At 30.3% G+C, this 21,232-nt stretch overlaps 3 protein-coding genes across 3 annotated transcripts; 2 read left to right on the top strand and 1 right to left on the bottom strand.

Annotated features, from left to right (window-relative positions):
* The first annotated feature begins 304 nt into the window (after window positions 1–304).
* Window positions 305–3,483, top strand: LOC140674660 (uncharacterized). The gene is made up of 4 exons (XM_072908380.1): window positions 305–743; window positions 1,853–2,063; window positions 2,404–2,541; window positions 3,189–3,483. The coding sequence occupies exons 1-4, from the start codon at window positions 564–566 to the stop codon at window positions 3,455–3,457; spliced, it is 798 nt and encodes a 265-aa protein (XP_072764481.1). The 5' UTR covers window positions 305–563; the 3' UTR covers window positions 3,458–3,483.
* An 8,355-nt stretch (window positions 3,484–11,838) lies between these two features.
* Window positions 11,839–19,177, top strand: S1p (membrane-bound transcription factor site-1 protease). The gene is made up of 12 exons (XM_072908022.1): window positions 11,839–12,655; window positions 12,759–13,100; window positions 13,323–13,507; window positions 13,758–14,055; window positions 14,157–14,308; window positions 15,641–15,921; window positions 16,001–16,103; window positions 16,674–16,932; window positions 17,025–17,299; window positions 17,369–17,652; window positions 17,870–18,143; window positions 18,722–19,177. The coding sequence occupies exons 1-12, from the start codon at window positions 12,113–12,115 to the stop codon at window positions 19,089–19,091; spliced, it is 3,366 nt and encodes a 1,121-aa protein (XP_072764123.1). The 5' UTR covers window positions 11,839–12,112; the 3' UTR covers window positions 19,092–19,177.
* LOC140674475 (replication termination factor 2) lies at window positions 18,943–20,948 on the bottom strand. The gene is made up of 3 exons (XM_072908023.1): window positions 20,705–20,948; window positions 19,950–20,333; window positions 18,943–19,852 (listed from the first exon to the last, which is right to left on the bottom strand). Exons 1-3 carry the CDS (start codon window positions 20,771–20,773, stop codon window positions 19,460–19,462), a joined length of 846 nt encoding a protein of 281 aa, XP_072764124.1. The 5' UTR covers window positions 20,774–20,948; the 3' UTR covers window positions 18,943–19,459.
* Between the last annotated feature and the right edge of the window lie 284 nt (window positions 20,949–21,232).

A 21,232-nucleotide genomic window follows, 5' to 3' on the forward strand; every position in this document is an offset into this window, starting at 1 on the left:
ATTCTTATTCAGGAGGATTTCTCGCAGCCCGCTAAAGAGTGATTTTTTGGAAAAAAGGCTTAAAATAAAATTTCATAAAATTGACATGAATAAGGTATACTGATTGTGAATGAAGTATACAGACCAGGTGCACCGATTGTAATTATTATAAATTTTTTAAAAGCCAAAATGCAAAATCCGGCTCTTTAGCGGGATAATAAACTTTACAAGGAATGTAGCAAAAAGTTTTATAAAGAAATATAACTTTTTCGAGGCAAAATATTACCGAATAGAATATTGTATCTGTACCTAAAGTGCAAGTGCAGCTAATTGTAAGAAATTGAGTTGGCAGCACCGCTTGCTAAGGAGAGACAATGAAAGACAATAATATCGTCTTTGTCTCTCTTAAAATGCAATGATGTTTGTACGTATACAGACATACACCAATACATTGAATAAGAATTCATTTCTCAACGTTGGTGACAGTGACGCTGGAATTTTCTCGTCGGTCCTGTCGACCCTTAAACGCTCGGTGGGAAACTAAACCGTATTATATATGCAGTAAAGAATGAAAAACATAAAAGATGGCAAGTAAAAGTAAGCATTATACTTCTATCGAAAAAAATCTCTTTTTACAAATATTACAAAAATATAAACATGTAATTGAGTGCAAAAAGAGTAAGCATGATACGCTTCGTGAAAAAGAAGTTGCATGGAGTAAGATTTGCAGAGAATTTAATAACTCTTCACTGGTTATGCAAAAGGTAAGAAAAATTTAAATTTCTTAATAAAATATAAAATATGTTAAGGCAACACTAACTCTTGATAAAACTTGAGGGTACTTATTCAGTTTAGCTGCAGCACCTTGATGAAATTATACTTATTTGACGCGTTTTTGCACGAAATGAAAGAATCTGACAAAAAAGTGTCTCTACCCTGCAAAGCGAGATAATAATAGTTAAAGTTGCCAATTTCACAAGTTAAGAAACATGTCATAATGACGAAATGCAGTAAAGAAAAGATGAAATAATTATAGAAGAATTTCGAGAGGTTTCGGGCGTAACCCATTTTTCCGGGCTTCGCCCTCCAGTGTACGTTTGGGCACAGGCGGGGAGTGTTTATTGTTAGAAGTAAAAAACTATTAGAAGTAAAAAATAACTTCAGTGCAAGCATCAGTCATAAATTAGAAATAAGTAAGAAAATAAGGGTTTTAGCAAAATAGCTGTTTTATACTCTTAAGACATGTTTTTATGGTTTAAGTCTTCATCTTAAAGTAACACACAATAACTGTTTTATGTCTTGAGATTATAAGGTAGCTATTCTGCTACGAGCCTAAGAATAAAGATTCTACATATCAAAGCAGGACATGATATGATGCTTGTGATTCACAATATGCCCTCTACCTTGTGTAAGGGTTTTGCTAATCTTTTCAGTATCTATTATTTTTAGTATATTTTGTAAACTCATCAATTAAGTAAGGTGAAGATTTAATAAATCTAAACCCTATGTGCACACATACACCTAACAGGGCTCTTGCTAATCTTTTCAGTATTTATTATTTTTAGTATATTTTGTAGACTCATCAATTTAGTAAGGCAAAGATTTAATAAATATAAATCCTCTGCATATACACACACACACACACCACACACATACACCTTGCGTAGAAGTCTTGCATTTCATCGATATGACAGGTTTCAACTTCAACTATTAATATCTCGCTTCGCAGAGCAGAGCGACACTTTTTTCTGCCAGATTCTCTCATTTCGTGTAACAACGCGTCGAATAGGTATAATTTTATCAATATTTGATGTGGTGTAGCTAAACTAAATAATTACTTTATTTTTGTCCAATTTGTATTCTTTTATTGTAGAGAAATATGCAACAATTAAAAAAATTGTGGGCTAATTTAAAACAAACACAAAAAGACATTTTAACTAAAGAGAGGCAAGCCAGATTTGATACAGAAGAAAAAGAAATACTAGTTACAGAAATCGATCCTGATGTAGCTTTAACAGCATCTGATTTCATGTCTACAGCCCCAGTATTATTTACATCAAATATGAATGACGATGAAATAAAAGGTAATTATTTGTTTGTTGATGACAAATATCAAATTAATTATCAATTATCAAATTATTAATCACTTTGTGAAAATATTGGAATGTAGAATTAATAAACAAAACAAAAGATGCTACTAAATGGATAAAATTAATGAAATATAAGAAGATATGTTTTTACTAAATTGAATTGTGTGTATGTGTATATGTGTGTGTGTGTGCATGTTTGTGTGTGTGCTAAATTAGATTTGTATTTTGCAAACTAAACAGAAATACTGTTTTGTTTTATACCTATTATGCATAGAACAGAAAGTATTCTAATTATTGTAATTAATTGTCTTATTTATACTTTACTAAATTTTAGATCAAAAACAATTATTGCAAGAGATGTGTAGACAAAACAACATAGAAACTTTAAAGACTGACAAAACTACAAACAATAAAATATCACTTGAAACAAACAATGACATCTCCCTTGAAGCTAATGCTTTGAACTCCAAAGGTATATGTGATTCTCACATATATAACAAACTTTTTTTTATATATTTATATATATTATATATATTTATATATTTAACTAAATATACAACATATAATAAATATTTGTCTATACAGGGTGTTAAAAAAGTGTCGCATACGCTCAGTGCCATTCGATAGAGAATGAGAATCTAAGAAAAAATGTCTAATACTATTTTTCAATGCGATGAATAATTTCGCCGCAATTAATTATTGTAATCAGTCAATCAGCGTAGAGCTACAAGAGGAAGCTAGGGGCGAAACGCGCGAAGTGAAACGAGAGCATGAGCGCCGTAGCCGTCGCCTTTCTCACTTCGCGCGCTTGACTGACTGACTACGCTGATTGACTGATTACAATAATTAATTGCGGCGAAATTATTCATCGCATTGAAAAATAGTATTAGACATTTTTTCTTAGATTCTCATTCTCTATCGAATGGCACTGAGCGTATGCGACACTTTTTTACACCCTGTATAGATATTAATCTATATTAATTAATATTTATATATTTCAAATAAAAAAAATAATAGAAAAATCTTAATGTACATATTTTTAATATATGATTATAATACCTTTGATTTATACAATGTAATTATTTGATGTGAACATCGAATATCTTTTTTTTTTTTCAGAGATCATAGCAGATATGTTAATTGGAAATAGTAAAGATACAAAGAAACAAAAACTTGTTGAAACTGAAGATGATTTAAAAAATTTAAGAATAAAAAATATAATTGAACAAGAACGACAATTAGCAGAAGTAAAATTGCAACATGAAAAAACTATGACTATTCTTAAAGAAATGCATTTGAGAGAAATTAATAAATTAGAATTAAGGATATATTTAGCAAAGGCTAAATTAGCTGAAGTTTTATTAGAAAAAGAAAAAGACAATGTTTAAATTAATTATAGCTTTAATTAAAAAAAAAAAAAAAAAAAAAAAAAAAAAACGAAAAGAAAAAAAAAGAAAAACGATGTTCCAAAAGAAAGACAACGTTCAAATAGATTATATTTATGTCATATTTTTTATTATGTTATATTATTTATGTTTAATTAGATTATATTTTCTGTGCATGTGAAATAAAATATTTGAATAAGAAGTGTTTAAACATTAAAGTTTTTAAAATACTCATATATTAAGTTTAATTCATTTGTACTAGAAATTTATCGAAATAAGTGATCTATAAGAGCTCTTCTTACTGCAAAGCCTTCTTCTGATTGATATTCTGATGGATTTACTGGTATTTTTTCATATTCATTAAGATCATTTTCATTATCTTCAGGAAGATCTTCGTGAAATATAAGTGCAAGATTGTGCAACACTGCACATGCTACCACAATGGTTGTTGAGCACACCAGTTTTGTGCTGAGTCCTCGAGATAAACAGGGAAATCGTTGCTTCCATATTCTATAAGCTCTTTCTGCAATTTGTCTGGTCCTTTCATGAATAATATTATACCTGAAAATAATTTAATATTAATAATATAATTTTAGTTTTTGTGTTCCACTATTCACTGTTAATATTGAAAATCTCCACATAGTTATGTATGCCATAGGCTTTCGATGTTGACACCGAATTATGAAGTGCAATTTTATAAAAATAATCAATCATAATATAATTTAGCTAATTATAATTTAATATAGAATATATTATCTTTATAAAATATATACAATATTTAAATCCTTACTAAATATGTATTTAGCAGCTTGAAAAACATCATGAATATCTTAAATCTGATCTATTCATCTCAATTTCTAAATTTCTGGAATATTCTAAATTAATTTACACATTTTCTTTGAAATTTTGTGCCTATAAATACTAGTGTGTTTCTACTTATTTGCAGAAAAAAGTTTTAAATATTTTTTATTTTAAATAAAATTTAGGAAAGTAATTATTTATATTAAATAATCGAACTTTTTCTTAAATATATTCATATTCACATTAAGGCTAATATTTTAATATTAATAAAAATTAGATATTCTTACATTTCTTCAGCATCTGTCTGAGGATTTTTTATAGGGGTCAAAAGAAATGGTAAAGCTGGATAACCAGAATCGCCAACTAATTTTCCATTTAATTGTCCTTCTATATATCTCATGTATAACCTTGAGTTTTCAAAAATTCTGCTATCATGTTGGCTGCCAGGATACTCTGGTACAATATCTAAAAATTCCATCCGAGGTCCAATAACAGTCTGTTAAAAAATATTATTGAATTTTGTAAAGTTATTGATAATTAATCAGAAAGAAAAGAAAAATGTCTATTATTGATATAATTATAATTGATTTACAACATATGAAATTGTTTCAATTTGATAATGATAATTTACATATCTAAACAATTTAAACTACATGTTCTACAGAACAATTTCGTAACTCTTTTTTTTTTTACAATATACAATATGTCTAATAAAAGCGTGTACGGCACAACTCGTAGTTGGTAAAAGCTCAAAATTTTAATGCTATCCGATAGAGAGCACCTTTCTTCTTGATGCTTTATACTGAGCTCAGTTATCTTCAAAATTTTGTTGTATCAGTAAATAGTTGCGTTCGTAAGACACCATGACTGCTGAATACGCGTCGCGCTTTGAAGTTATCTTTCTTTGTCTTCACCCGAAGGGGCCAAAAATATCATTAGAAACGCTGCTAAGTACGAGAGAATAAAAATTTTTTGCTAAAAAGTGGGTCCAGCGATATAGACACAAAAACAGTCAATGATTTGCTGAAACATGGGTCCAAAAAAAATTCACTGCAAAAGATTACAAAAAGATATAGTGAACTTGTTTTCAAATATATCAAAATGCTCTGATACTGTATCTGCCAAACATTGGTTTAGTAAAAAAAAAAAAATGAAAATTGGATCTTGCAGGAGAATAATGATCCAAACTATCGAAGCAAACTCTGCACTGCATGGAAGGAGCAATTTCACATCAACCAATTGGATTGGCTTTTACAATCGCCTGATGCCAATCCCATAAAAAATGTCTGGGTATATATGAAGTACAAGCTTCATGGAAGAAAAGTGCTTTGTTTAAAGCAATTATGTCGAGAGATTCGCTGTATATGGAGGTCTTTGTCACAGAAATATGTTGAAAAGTTGCAAAGTATGTCCTGAAGATGCCAGTCAATCATTGACGCTGGTGGTGACTGGATATACCATTAATGTTGTAATTGCATTTTGTACCATATTATAACAAATAAATTAATGTATTTTAAAATTTTATAAACTTCATTTTTCTACAAATTAAAGTATGCATGCTCTTATTAGACATACTATATTTAATACAATTAAAACAAAAATAATTAGAATGTTATATGTATTATAAATAATTAACATAGTGATTACTATATATAAATTAATAACATACTTGTACATTTAGTGAAAAATATCCTTTTCTATTACGAAATATTTCATTTAAGCCTTGGTTTGTATGGGTTAAGCGTACATGTGTACAGTCAATTACACCATCAATCCCAGGTAAACCAATTGCACCATCACCATATCCAAGATTCCGAAACAGTTTATTGTTTTCATTTATTCTTTCCTGGGTAACAGGCATTTTTAAAGTTTCACCAATTAAGCTAGCAAGTAAAGCTGACACACGAAGAATAATTCTAGACACTGTTGGTTGTGACACAGCTATTGTATCTTCAAGAACAACCTGAAATATTAAAAATGAATTATTTTATTTCATTTAAAAAATTTTAATATGTATATAATATAAAATATAATGTTTCTAACCTGAGAATTTGCACTCGCATAAAATCGTAAACAGATTAATAATTGCATAGCAGGAGAAATTGGTAAACCACGATTGTTGATTTTCGTCAAATTTTCTTCTATTTTGGGTAATATTCCGTATAAAATAGATTCCTTAGAAAATCTAAAACGTCTTTTAAATTCTATGTCGTTATAAAATTCAAATGGATTTTCTCCATTATGAATATATCGTTTTGGAATTCGTACTGCTCTAATGTTTTTGTCATTGATATTTTCAATTTCTTCAATATCAACTATTTGCAAATCCATATTTTAAAGTTTTTTGATTAAAAAATGTTACTCTTTCTTTTTTTTTTCTTGATATTATACCACTTGAATATAGAACGTGTTCGAAACACAGACTTCTAAAGCGTAGTCTACAATGAGACTTTAAAGGTACCTTTTCATGCTGACGCTCGGCGCTCATTTTCAGCGTCAAAAGACATCATGTGACTAAAAATAAAAATACCAATTCGTCAATTTTGATCACGTGATCTGTTTTGACGCCAAAAATGAGCGTCAAACGTCAGTATGAAAAGCACCTTAAGACGTAAAGACTATTGCACACAAAATACATAAGCTGCATATGCATAGCATAAGATCGTATAGACCAATATTATTATCCTACGACATTTTTGGTCCGGAATCTTCCCCTTAAACCTCTGATCCTACCATAGAGATATTATACAGGGTGTCTCATAATTCGCGAACCACCCGTTACGTGCAGGTAGAGTAGGTTAAACTGAGTAAAAAATTATCTACCATTTTGCAATTTTCGCAATAGTTAATGAGATATTAATTATAAGAGATCAGCCACTCGGTGCCCGGCAGGAGCGCGCGGCACAAAGAAGCCTCCCATTGTTACTAGGCGCGCCGACGAAGCAGTGGGAGGAACGCTCTGCATTGACAACATGAAGAATTACACACACATAAAGCGCGTTCGGGGAGACGCTATTAGCGCTAACAGCGTCGTTCTATCTTTGTTTAACTTTTAATGAGTGACAAAGATAGAATGACACTGTCAGCGCTAATAGTGTCTCCCCGAACGCGCCCATAGTCACATACACATATTGGCGCGTCTAGTATCAAGTAACAATGGGTGCATCTAGTACAAAAACCGCTCACTGAGTGGAGCGGCTATTCGTGAGCGCTCAATAAACGCTTTTCATGCACTGGATATATGCTCAGCGATAGTTAGGCTCACTGAGAGGGGTTATGAAAAATTGAAAATATAAATATAAATATAAATAAATATAAATAAAATATAAATATGTAGTCATATAATAAATCCTATTTTTATGATAAAACATAACTAATTCTTTAAGATGCAACATTTATTTACTGGAATTTTTTTTCAAAAATATTAATTTTTTGTATATATTTACTTTTATGTACAGGTTATAGAAATTTTAAGAGGTTAACTTACGCGTGTTTACGCGGGAGTACGTGGAAGTTGAACATTGATGAGCGGTAGTGAGCGGTAGTGAGCGACAAAAAATTACGCTCTCAAATATGGCGACCGCTCACTGTGAGCGACAGAGAGAGCGCTTGCATACAAATCTAGTGAGTATAGTTAGCAGCTATTTAGCGCTCACTGAGCAATTGTTGTAGAGACCCTCTAATAAGAGTCTTGCCATAAGGCAATCTGGGCAAAATTCTGCGAGAGAGAAAGATATATATTCACTATTCTTTTCTCTCTTACCTAACCTAATCCTAACCTCTTTTAACGTGCTGACCGCTGATGTTATAATGTTTGTGATTAGTTGTGAGTAGTTTATGTTTTCTCATTAGATACACAAATATTATACATCTTAGGTTTTCATAATGCTTGTGATAACAGTTTGTTTTCTCATGAAAATAAAGCAATTTATTATTTCATGTTTTATGTGTTTATTTTTTTTATTTTTATTTTATTTCGTTAATTTTTATGCAATTAATAAGGATTAAATTTAATTAAGGATTTTATTTAATTATTAAAAATTAAATATAAACAGTTTTTTATTATATATATATTATTTTGATGTTTAATATAAAAAGATTATAATATTTAGTTTTAAAACGTTTATTTTTTATTTATGTTACTGAAATATAATGTTTATGCTAATAGTAAGATTAATATGATTCAAATATGAGCGGGAATTGCCCAGATATAGAGGACCAATCAAAAGTGGATATCTTATGGCAAGACTCTTATTAGAGGGTCTCTAGGTTGTTGTACTGGATGCACCCAATGGGAGGCTTCTTCATGCCGCGCACTCCTGCCGGGCGCTGATTGGCTGATCTCTTATAATTAATATCTCATTAAGGGTCGACAGGAGGCACTGTGGAGACTCCTATCGGCCGGCTGCAAACTATTGTTTTGCAAAAACAGTATTACAGCCAAAATACAAAGAGATCTTAATAAAATTGTGATATTCGCAATCAGTAGGATATTTCGCAGGTCGCTACAGAGCGATTTTTTGAGAAAAAGATCGAAATAAAATTTCCAAAAATGTGCTGCTGATCGCGAGAGTTACCGCGGTCAGGTGTAGCTGCGCCTTGAATTCGAAATCAATTTATTATAAATTTTTTAGAGTCAAAAATGCAAAATCTGGCTCTGTAGCGACCTGCGTTATTATATAAAGAATATATAAAAAAAGTTTCACAAAGAAATATAACTTCTTTATGAGCTAAATATTGTAGAAGCGGATATCGCTATCTGCACCTAAGGTACAGCTAACGAATCGATGTTGGTAGCACCGCTTGCTAAGAAGAGACAATGAAAGACAATAACGTCGTCTTTGTCTCTCTTGAAATGCAATAATGTTTGTACGTATACAGATATACACCAATACATTGAATAAGAATTCATTTCTCAATTTTGGTGACGGTGACGCTGGAATTTTCTCGCCGATCCTGTTGACCCTTAACTATTGCGAAAATTGCAAAATGGTACATAACTTTTTTACTCAGTTTAACCTACTCTACTTGCACCTGACGTTGATTCGCAAATTATGGGACACCCTGTATAGTACTGGATGGAGCATGCGGCAAAATTTCTTTGATCTTCCGTGTTGAGAGATCTAGAAAGAGAGAAGTAGATGTGTGTGGACAAAAAGTAAAAAGCTCCGTAAAGTTAGCCAAACCACTTTGATTTTTTTATAATTAAAATTAACTAATCGTTTGGAAATCGTGTGGAGATGATCAGAAGTCTAATTAAAACGTTTGGAGGTTTATCGCTTTTTTTTAATTAAATAATTAAAATTTCGATGTATAGTTTGCCGAGCATTTTTATTTTTCGTCCAATCGAGTTAAATAAGAGCTTATTCGATGTAGAATCGTTAGATGGTAACGAATAAATTCTTTACAACGTTTGATGGTCCATAGTTTATCCGATAAATGAAAAAAATCATGTGCGGTAAAATGACGACAATGACTGTAAAATTAGCCGGATTAATACATTATTTATTAAGCAATTTTATTCAAATTGGTCTTACATGATAGAAAATCGTTTGGTGGTAATTGGTAGTCCAATTAAAATGTTTGGTGGTTAATTATTAGATTATCACGATTCCAAATTCTTTTAAGGCTGATTCACACTTTGGCAGAAAAGCAGAAAGCAGAGCCAAAGCCAATCAAAACTCGCGTTGGTAGTAAGTTTACTAGATAATAAACTTTTTCCTATTGTGCGCAGGGCCTTAAGGCACAATTTCACGCAGCGAGTAAAAGCTAGCGTTTTACCCCCACTCCATCAATTTTCGCCAGAATGGCGAATCCAGCGTATAAACGCTCAACGTTCGACACAATCCAACTTTTAAACCTCGTCTACAATGGCAAAGCATTTTCGAAAATGCTTGACTGTCATTGGTCAATTTGCTTGCGACCTTACGTTCTACGGCCATTGTAGATGACCCATTAGCGAATTGAAGCGGGAGAGTCCCGTTAGCACACATCCCGATAGCACACAACCATACATATTGACCGATACCCAGGGTAACCAGCACGGTTAGCCAATCAGAAGGTTCTAATGTTCATTGGCTAATTAGCATTGTGCGCTATCGGATCCCATCCGTAAAATATAGACATACAGTAGCGGTTATAGCTGAAATTAGAAGACGGCGTATAGCTACTGCAGTTGCTGCAATGTGTTTATAAAAAAAAAAAAAAAAAAAAGAAATAAATATAAGAAGAAAAGGTTTTGGGTAGCTCCGATTTAAAAAAATTTTAAAATTTTAAAAATTTACTATATGTATATAAATTAAAAAATATTGTATGTATATAATATATACTAACTTCGTTCATATTTTCGGGTGCTGTCAATTGATTAAACCCTCCAGCCATAATTTCTTCTTTTATACACTTTTAATTATGTAAAATAATTTAAACTTCAGCGTTGCTTCAATGGACGCCTCCCTATTTTACATACTCGACGTATTGATTATATTCTAACTCCATTTTTGCGGTTATGTCGCTTTTTAAACGCTACTTTGCGTTGTGATGAAATGGGGGTAAAACCACAGATTTCTATACTATAACAGAAGTCTGTGGGTAAAATGCCAGCTTTTACTCGCTGCGTGACATTGTGCCTTTAAGATGCCTTTTCATACTGACGCTCGATGCTCATTTTTAAAGTCAAAAGACATCACGTGACCAAAAATAAAAATACCAATTCGTCAATTTTGATCACGTGATCTGTTTTGACGCCAAAAATGAGCATCGAGCAAAGAGTAAAAAGAAACAGGAGGGAGCATATGACTCGAGCTAAACGGACGGAAATGCCTATATATACCAGCATAAAAGTGGACACTCAAAATGGCTACTTATAGGCGCCAAAATTGAATGGCTTTTCGGAGATGCTGGAAGAATAAAGTTTTAAATATAAATATGGAATATACTTAATATTTTTAATAAAATCAACTCAATAAGATTAAATTGAAATATATAATTTTAATATGCAACAAATAAAATAATATATATTAATAATATTAAAATTTTAACACATTGTTTACTGTCTTTTAAATAATATATCTAAATAAAATATTAAATTCTTGTTATTATATTGATAACAATCATTAACCGATGAAATGTTATCCCATAATTTCGCGCTGTTGTTATGCCACAGGCCTGACAATGCATAATTTTATTTTACTATTTTTTAATAATTAATAATTGTGCAAAATAATACGCGTATGCGTGTCTCTCTGACAACAGTAGCAGACGGTGCTAATAAGCGTCAAAAAAGTGGACACTCAAGATGGCGGCTTCCGTCAGTGATTTGGCTAGCTCCCACCACCAATACATTTCTCCTGTTTCTTTTTACTCTTTGGCGTCGAGCGTCAGCATGAAAAGGCACCTTTACTCTTTGTAGTGGAACGATGTGAAAAGAGTGGAATGGCTGTGATTGGTCGCGCCGGTTCCGCGCGTTCCGTTATGGATTTCCGCTTAATGGGACGTCAGCCTTAACGCGCACATGCGCAAAAAAAGCTTGCTGTCATATTTTACGGATGAGAACATATAATATCATTTACAATGAACGAACTGGAAAAGGACGAGAAGTGCAAATGATTTTGAAAATTATTTTGGATTGCATAATTATTTCAAAGTATCTTAATTTGAAGTGCAATACGGAATTGAATACAGAAATCGTTAATTGACATTTTATACATGAATATCGAAAATGAAAGAATGACAAGTATTCTGAAGGAAAGATTACTTTCATATTTCTCTTTAGACTGATAAAATTTTTATCAGAGATTTTACTGAGTAAAGTACGCTTTAATCTCAGCAATGTATGATATGTAGCATGCAGTTAATAATATGAAGCTGCATATATGCTTGCTATATGTCTTTTTGTTATTATTTAATATCCTTTTTGTATCAAGCCATAATCATTTAAAAAGCAACTTTGAAAAATATGAGGATAATGTCACAATCAAATCTCCACTGTATCTGCACGTACCATCTTCAAGCACTTCCTGCTGTGATATGGAGGAGATAAAAGTTACATTTTCTTCTAGCATAGTTGAGGATGAATATATAGTTAAATTTAAGGGTTATTACAAAACAGATGTACGAGAGAATTACTTAAGAGCTATATTAAGCTCATTTGACAATAAAAACTGGAAAATTATACCCCGTAACAATGCAGCCTCTAAATATCCTAGCGACTTTGACATTGTGCATTTAAAAGAAATGGATAAAGACCAAGCGTTAAAAGCTCTAAATAATCATCCAGTTATAAAGACAGTGACACCTCAAAGACTTATACATAGGACTCTAAAGTTTACTAACATAAATGATTCCTATGTCTTGGCAAATGAAAACTCCAAGAAACAAATTAATAATCTTCCTTCCTTTCATGTAAGTTTGCAAAATTATCAAAATTTTGAAGAGAATTATATTAAATTGAAACAACTTGCGTAATATGTATAAAATTTTAGTATTAAAGAACAGAAAATTTCAGAAAATTCAACTTAGACAATCAACAAATCAATATACAGCTAGAAAATTATTAAGAGTTATACCAAAACAAATTACAAGTATACTTGAAGCCGATACATTATGGAAGATGGGTATTACTGGGAAAAATATAAAAGTAGCAATATTTGACACTGGACTTGCTGCTACTCATTCACATTTTAAGAACATTAAAGAAAGAATAAATTGGACAAATGAAAATACTCAAGAGGATGGTCTGGGTCATGGCACATTTGTAGCAGGTGTTATTGCATCATCTTCTAATGATTGTTTGGGTTTTGCTCCAGATGCAGAGCTTTACATTTTTCGCGTTTTTACAAATACTCAGGTATTTATTTTGTATATTTCTTTTTACTTATAATTTTATGAAATTATTTTATAATAAAAAGTTTCATCAATAGGATTATTTAAGATGTTATATAAACAAAATAATATGATATACAAACACAAATTAACATTCATATTTTGTTATATAATAATATATATTATTATCTAGTAATATTCTATAATATATATTATTATTTAATAATATTTGTTTTAAATATGGTAGGTATCTTATACTTCATGGTTCTTGGATGCATTTAATCATGCTATACTTCGTGAAGTGACAGTGTTAAATCTAAGCATTGGTGGTCCAGATTTCATGGATCAACCATTTGTTGATAAAGTATGGGAAGTTACAGCTAATGGTATCATTATGGTATCAGCAATTGGGAATGATGGACCTTTATATGGGTAAATAAAATAATATTACAATTTTTGTATAAAAATAATTTTAAAAGAATGATTAAAAAATTAGGGTTTGTACTATCAAAAATAAAAATTGCTTTTCTCTTAAAAAAATGATTGACCTTTTTTGACTGAATATTTTTTTACTTAGTTAATGAATATTCTATATAAAGCCTTTCTGATAAATCTCTTTTTTACTGTATAGAAAGAGTTGATTTTGTATATATTTATATGTAATTCTATTTTATTTATATAGTACCTTAAACAATCCTGCTGATCAAATGGATGTGATTGGCGTAGGAGGTATTAGTTGGGATGATCAACTAGCGAGATTTTCCTCGCGCGGTATGACCACGTGGGAATTACCTTACGGATATGGTAGAGTCAAACCTGATCTTGTCACATATGGATCAGGAGTAAGAGGTTCCGCTTTACAAAACGGTTGTAGACCTCTTTCTGGTACTTCTGTTGCTAGTCCTGTTGTTGCTGGTGCAGTTGCGCTATTAGCTAGTGCATTTGTACAAACAAATGAATCTAGACTTATTAAAAAGAAGGTAATTAAATGCAACAGCTTTTTTATGATTCAACTATTATAGACTATTGTAAATAAAATCCTATTTTATTCTGCTTATATATAATAATAAATTTTTGAAAGATAACACCAGCGAGTATGAAACAAGCATTGTTAAGTTCAGCTCGCCGTTTACCTGGGATTGGTATGTTCGAGCAAGGAGCGGGAAAATTAGATCTCTTGCGAGCATTTCGTTTTTTACAATCGTATACTCCTATTGTTACACTCAACCCAAGGTAAACTTTTCTTTAGATATAAAAAATATACTCTAGTTTATTTGATCTTAATATCCAAGTATTGATTAGCTTTAACTATACATATAAATTAATGATTAATGCTGGTAATGTGTTATTATCACTTTTTTATTCTTTCCAATAAAGATTATGATTTTTTTATCTCTCCATCTTTTATCTAAAACAAACTTTTTTCAAAAATGTATTATTTTTTAAATGTCTTTAATGAACATTTAAAATTAAACTAGCCTTTATAGTCAAAATTATTAGGCTAGGCATTCTTCATTTTTTTCTTATTTTGTAGTATGTAAATATTGAAAAGATTAAAAAATATAATAAAACTATTAATACACTCAAAAAAATTAACGGGACAACACTTTTGACGAAAAAATTGTCAAACTTTGAAGTGCTGTAACTTTGGGAGAAATTGTCCTACTGAAACGATCAAAAAAGCAAATTAAAGTTTGAAATGTCTACTTTGAGATGTTCTTAGGCCCATAACGATACATTTATTAATTTTGAAGTTATTTTTAAGTGACTTTGAAGTGGAATAAGGCAATGAAAATCTGAAAGTCACATAACTTCAAAATTAATGAATGTATAGTCATGGGCTCAAGAGCATCTCAAAGTAGATTTCAAACTTTAATTTGCTTTTTGATCGTTTCAGTAGGACAATTTTTCGCAAAGTTACAGCACTTCAAAGTTTGACAATTTTTTCGTCAAAAAATTGTTCCATTAATTTTTTTGAGGAGTGTAATTTTTTAAATGTTTAAAGTTGAAATTTCAAGTTTTAAAATGCTTTTTTGATTTTTTGTCTGTGATAATTTTTCGTGGAGTATCGAAATTATTTATAAAAAATACAAATTTTTTATCGAGCTGCCAAGTGTCAAAAATACATGTTTTAAAGAACAAAGTAATGTGTTCTTTTTTTAAAACATAGAACAGATTTAAACATTTTTTTATCTTTATCGTGCTTTAAAAAAGAACACATTATTTTGTTCTTTAAAATTACATATTTTCGATACTTGACAGCTCGATAAAAATTTTTAAATACATTTTAGCTACAAAACGCTTTTCTTAAAATTTGTCTACGATTTTTCTTGGCCGAGTTACATGATTTTAAAATTAAACCTGTATTTTTCAAAACATTTTTTTTCTAAAATGCATTGTTTATGAAATATAAATATATATAGCCAATATAATACATATAAAATAAATATAATAATTAATTAATATAAAATTAATATAATAAATAAATTATATTAAGCAATACCATATAAAACCTTGATTATCAATGATGCAATAATTAATTTGTTACTTTTGTTAAATGATTAGTTACATAGATTTGACAGAATGTCAGTATATGTGGCCATACTGTACTCAAGCTATGTACCATACTGGTATGCCAACAATAGTCAATATAACTATAATAAACGGTTTGGGTGTGGCTGGAAATGTAGTAAATCTTACGTGGCATCCGTACATCGGTAATGGCAATGGTGAACGTATTGATGTAGCGATGACATATAGTGATGTATTATGGCCATGGTCAGGCTGGTTAGCAGTTGCTATAACAGTTCCATCGACATCCCATGACTGGCAAGGCATCGTACAAGGTTTATAATATTTTATTTTTCTATAAAATCTATAAACACATATATATATACATATAAATTATAATAGATTGTTTTACAGGACATATTTCACTCACGATTGAGAGCGATGGAGCAGGTAAATCACAACAATCGATGGTAAAACTTCCATTACAAGCAAAAATTATACCTACACCTCCTAGACAGTAAGTACATATATAGGGTGAGAAAAAAGTATGGAACCTTGAAAAGTCTTGAAAAATATAAGGTTCCATTTTACAAAAAAAAAATTTAAGACAAGATTGAGGAAGGATTCGACCATTTAAGGCAAGATCTATTTTTTTTTATTTATTTTATACTTTATATTAAAAATCATGACAAACTAAAATATCTCAAGAAATTCTTAATCAAAAGAAGTTTTATTAGTGTTTTGGAAAACTCTCGAGGTAAGCTACAAGAATATGCAATTAAAAATAATGTTCCATTAAGAAATTGAAGGTGGCCTTTACATGACCTTCAAGCAACTATTTAAAGTCAAATTAATGACACTATCTTATGTCCCTCTCGAAACCATACAACTTTTGTCTGAAACATTTTTCTGTAAAACTATATTTTTCGAGATTTTTCAGAGTTTCCATACTTTTTCCTCATCTTGTGTATATATACATATCTGATAGCCGATACATATATTGCTTTAGAACATATTGTATTACACATGTTCTGTATGTTTAATTAATTATTATTTATACTTCTTCTTTCTCTTTCTTTTTCGTCAGTAAACGTATCTTATGGGATCAGTACCACAATTTGCGGTATCCACCCGGATATTTTCCCAGAGATGATTTGCGCGTGAAGAACGATCCGCTTGATTGGAATGGAGATCATATACATACTAATTTTAAAGACATGTATCAACATTTACGTAACGCTGGATATTATCTCGAAGTGCTGGGCCTTCCATTTACTTGTTTTGATGCGAAGAATTATGGTACTCTACTTATTGTAGATACAGAAGAAGAATTTTTTCCTGAAGAAGTATGTGTATATATTTTACTAAAAGATTATTTCTTTTTAAACCTCTTATGTATATACATATTAGTATGAGTATAAGTTGTTTTTAACTGCAGGTAGCTAAATTAAAGAAAGATGTAGAAGATAATGGTCTTTCAGTGATCGTATTTGCAGACTGGTATAATACAGCAGTCATGCAAAAAATCAGATTCTATGACGAGAATACTCGTCGGTGGTGGATACCTGAAACAGGAGGTGCTAATATTCCGGCTATAAATGATCTTCTTTATCCTAATTGGGGTGTGGCATTTGGTGATGAAGTACGAAGTGGTCAGTTCACTCTAGGTCAACATACGTCAGTTACATTTGCGTCTGGCACTACAATAATTAGGTAAAGAATTTTATTGTCATGGAAAACAGCTTTGAAAAATTCTATGCAGCAAGATTTTGTATCCCCTAGATTTCCAAAAGACGGAATCATTCTATATGCAGAATTATATGATGAAGGTCAAGAATTTCTGAAAAAAGAATCGGGGACATCTACACTTGTACCAATTCTTGGACTTTTACAAGTCACTAGCGAAAAAGATATTGAAGCAATACATAATGATGAAACTAATAATGAAGCACGAGCAGATAAGAATGATAAAAACAATTATGTTGAAAAACAAACGAGTACTATGCCTGGTAGACTCGTTGTTTATGGAGATTCAAATTGTATTGATGACAGTCATTTGCAAAAATGTATGTACAGCAAGAAAAACATTAACATAAAAAGAAAAAAAATTAATATTTTAAAAATATTAATATTAAATAATATTAAATTTTAGACATATTTCAAATTTTATAACTTTTTTTGATAAATATTTCATAAATTTAAAATTTTATATATTTTCTGGATATTTTATATAGGGATATTTACTAAAATGTTGGTGTATATATATATATATATAATTTTTAGCTTGTTTTTGGATGCTTGATGCTATCTTGGAATATACAATGACAGGTTATATACCTACTATTTTTATGAATGAAAATAAAAAAAAACATAAGACTGTTAAAATAACTAGTGATATAGAAATTGGGAAATTACCACATCGAATGGAAAAAAATCATTTTAGTCATCACAGTAAAGTAATGATGACCAATGGGCCAACAGGCACTTTCAAATCTCTTCCATTATGCCCCACTCCTACTTATGCTGTACCAGTTTTAGTCAATGAATCTGTGCCAATGTAAGTTATTTTTGCACATATACATTTTGATTCAATTCCAAATATCTCATAAACTTTGTATTTGTTAAATTTTATTTTGATCTTAATTGACAAAATAAATGTGTTAGATAGAAATAGTCAAAACTAAATTTTTTTATTTTGATCTTAATTGACAAAATAAATGTGTTAGATAGAAATAGTCAAAACAAAAAATAGTTTTTAGTTTGAAATCATAATTTTTAATAGGTCTGTCATTATAGTGCAAATATATAGTCGGACCTCTTATCCTACAACATTTTCGGTCCGGAATCTTCCTCTTAAACCTCTGATCCTACGACAAAAATTTGAGAGTGGAGGTATAATTCCCTTTTCGCGGTCGTAGCATGAGAGGATTTTTTGTCGTAGGATAAGATGTTTCGTAGCATAAGAAGGTCGTAGGATAAGAGGTCCGACTGTAAATAAAATAATCAGAAGTTATAGTTAAAAATATGAATAAGTCTCGTGCAAAGTACTCAAGCAACTTATGTATTTACTTTATCGTGTTAATAGTCAGATTTTTACAGGTCCTAATGCAATTGAATTTATCTTTATCTTTTTAGAGATCTTTACAAGCCACAAAAACTATTATCTGTAGGAGACACTATAAGTGCAGTAAATTCAGTACTACAAGATACAGAGACTATGTGGCTCAAAAGAAGAGTTGGTGGTGCTAGTATTTCTACATTGCAACATCTTGATATTGATATTACAGTTTTTGATCCAACAGAAAATCATGGAGATAAACAAATGATTGGATATCAATGGAAATATATAGCAGTAATGATTATTATAACGATATTTATTGTGTATATATTAAATCGATGGAAATGTTGGGGGTCAAAGAGACATTCTTGCAGAAAACGTACAATTGTCAGAATACGTAGAATTATTCAAACTATTGCCATGCGTAGAATACCTGCACAAATGTAATTTCATAATTTTATAAGAACTATTACTGCTATATATAAAATAGTTATTAATATAAATTTCTTAAATATTTATCTTAATTCTAACAACTACGTAAATTATTAAAATTTATATTATGTGCCTTTAAAATGTACAATGTCCAATGTAAATTTGTAGATAATATCAGTTATTTTGATAGAAATTGTACATTTATTTGATTTGCCTTTATTAACCTCTAATGAAATAATACATAAATCACAATTAAAATGAAATATTTTACTTTATTTTTAAGCTTATAAATCGCTAAGTTATTATTTTTACATATAATTATTTTTTATTAACATTTTAAACGACAATTCTGAACTTTCATATATATATATATATATATTTAATTAATTATAAAATGGATTATAAGTAACCCAATGTGCTCTATCTTGGTCTGCAGCAGATTTATGAGTTGTAAAAATACTTTTGAAAACTTCTGACGCCTTAGGGTCCTTTGCAATACTATAATCGCTTTTAGCTTTTTTGTAAGCAGGATCATTAGCTTCAGTTTGATCGCTGCTGAGCTTAGGTGTTACTCTGTCTTCCTTCTTTGTCTTTTTTTTAAGTACTTTGTCCGTTTTCTTCTCTTCCGTCGGCTCATCATTGTCTAACTTCCTCTTTTTCTTTTGGTTAACTTTTCTAACTGCTATGCACTCCTTCATAAGTTTCAAGTCATCACCTTCTGCATTTAGTATGACTATGTCTGTTTCTTCAAAAGGTTGCTGACATTTGTGACATGACTATAACAAATTTAACATCTTGTAAATCTCGTTACTATTCTAGTCATATGTCTAGTTAGTATTTCTCCATTATATTAACACTAGATTTTTTACTTACCATACTCTTCACTTCTTTCAAAGCACGTTCACTCATCACACAACCACATGACCATAAAAAACAAAATTTGTATTTCCCATTCATTTCCAAACCAATAACTGGACAAATATATGGACTTCTGCCTCCATCTGTATAACCATCTCCTTTTTCAGCTTTATTACCATCAAATACTGGATTTGGTGTCAAATTAAGATTCCTTACATCTTTCAAATTTTTAATATGTACAGTAGATTCTGGAAGTGTATTACGGTCTAAAAGACCTTCTAATACAGATTCCTTACTATATAAACGACCTAAACCACAACCTACAATTGGTGGTTGTAATGGCAATTGTCGTATTGTGCAATGCTTCCATTTGAAAGCTAGTTCTGCTTGCTTATCTTTCTGAAAATAATTATATGTATCAATTTAATATTTTTCATAAATATACATAAATATATATATATATATATATATATATATATACATAGATGAATACATATAACACAGAAAGAGATATCAAGAAAATTTAATTAAATGAGTAGTAATTTTTATCCATTTGATACAAATATATGATTATCATTATGTAAAAATAATCATCATAATAGAGATCAAGAACTAAGAATAATAAGAATTAAAAAAAGGCATATTTGCAATAATATTAAAAGTAAAAAGAGAGATTCAATTTTTAAATATCTAAAATATTAACAATTCCATACAATTCAAAGCTTCTCTACAGATATAAACAAGCCTATATCAATTCTTTTCAATCTTACCTGTTCAGGTTTTTTTTTTATTCTAACGAGCTCGTCTCTACGAGGAATAGTACCACCATCGCAACCCATAACACAGTTTTTATAATTTCCGAGAGAAAGAGAGAGCTAGAAGTATATATTACGAATATATTTTTAATATTGTAATAATCGACACGTAACTAAAGTAATATTATGTAAAAATGTAAAATTTGATAGTAAAACTTTAGTTAACTGCACAATTGACAATTAACCATAGATGTATTAAATATAGATAGAGATTTGTGCAATCCATAGATATATTAAATATAGACTACGTTTACACGTCACCTTTAAGCCCGTATCAGACTACTCCCAGGGGGCCTATTATGGGTGCGTTCTATATGAACGCTCACGCGCTGTAAGCGCTCACGTTTATAAGCGCTATTTTCAATCGTTCCGTTTGCTGCTTAAAGGCCGCCGCACACACTTTCACATAACATATAATGCATATACATAAGGAATTCGATTGGTTGAATTCCTTATGCATGTACATTATGCGTTATGTAAAAG

This window comes from Anoplolepis gracilipes, chromosome 16 (assembly GCF_047496725.1).
Source record: "Anoplolepis gracilipes chromosome 16, ASM4749672v1, whole genome shotgun sequence".
NCBI lineage: Eukaryota > Metazoa > Arthropoda > Insecta > Hymenoptera > Formicidae > Anoplolepis > Anoplolepis gracilipes.

Excerpts from the sequence above, each read along its gene's own strand:
- LOC140674660 (XM_072908380.1), top strand. The coding sequence starts at position 564 with ATGGCAAGTAAAAGTAAGCATTATACTTCTATCGAAAAAAATCTCTTT. Across the intron at positions 2,064-2,403 it reads GAATGACGATGAAATAAAAG|ATCAAAAACAATTATTGCAA; the intron begins GTAATTATTTGT and ends ACTAAATTTTAG. Across the intron at positions 2,542-3,188 it reads TAATGCTTTGAACTCCAAAG|AGATCATAGCAGATATGTTA; the intron begins GTATATGTGATT and ends TTTTTTTTTCAG.
- LOC140674475 (XM_072908023.1), bottom strand. The coding sequence starts at position 20,773 with ATGGGTTGCGATGGTGGTACTATTCCTCGTAGAGACGAGCTCGTTAGA. Across the intron at positions 20,334-20,704 it reads TAAAAAAAAAACCTGAACAG|AAAGATAAGCAAGCAGAACT; the intron begins GTAAGATTGAAA and ends AATTATTTTCAG. Across the intron at positions 19,853-19,949 it reads TGAAAGAAGTGAAGAGTATG|TCATGTCACAAATGTCAGCA; the intron begins GTAAGTAAAAAA and ends AATTTGTTATAG.
- S1p (XM_072908022.1), top strand. The coding sequence starts at position 12,113 with ATGAAGCTGCATATATGCTTGCTATATGTCTTTTTGTTATTATTTAAT. Across the intron at positions 17,300-17,368 it reads TCTGGCACTACAATAATTAG|ATTTCCAAAAGACGGAATCA; the intron begins GTAAAGAATTTT and ends TGTATCCCCTAG. Across the intron at positions 17,653-17,869 it reads TGACAGTCATTTGCAAAAAT|CTTGTTTTTGGATGCTTGAT; the intron begins GTATGTACAGCA and ends TATAATTTTTAG.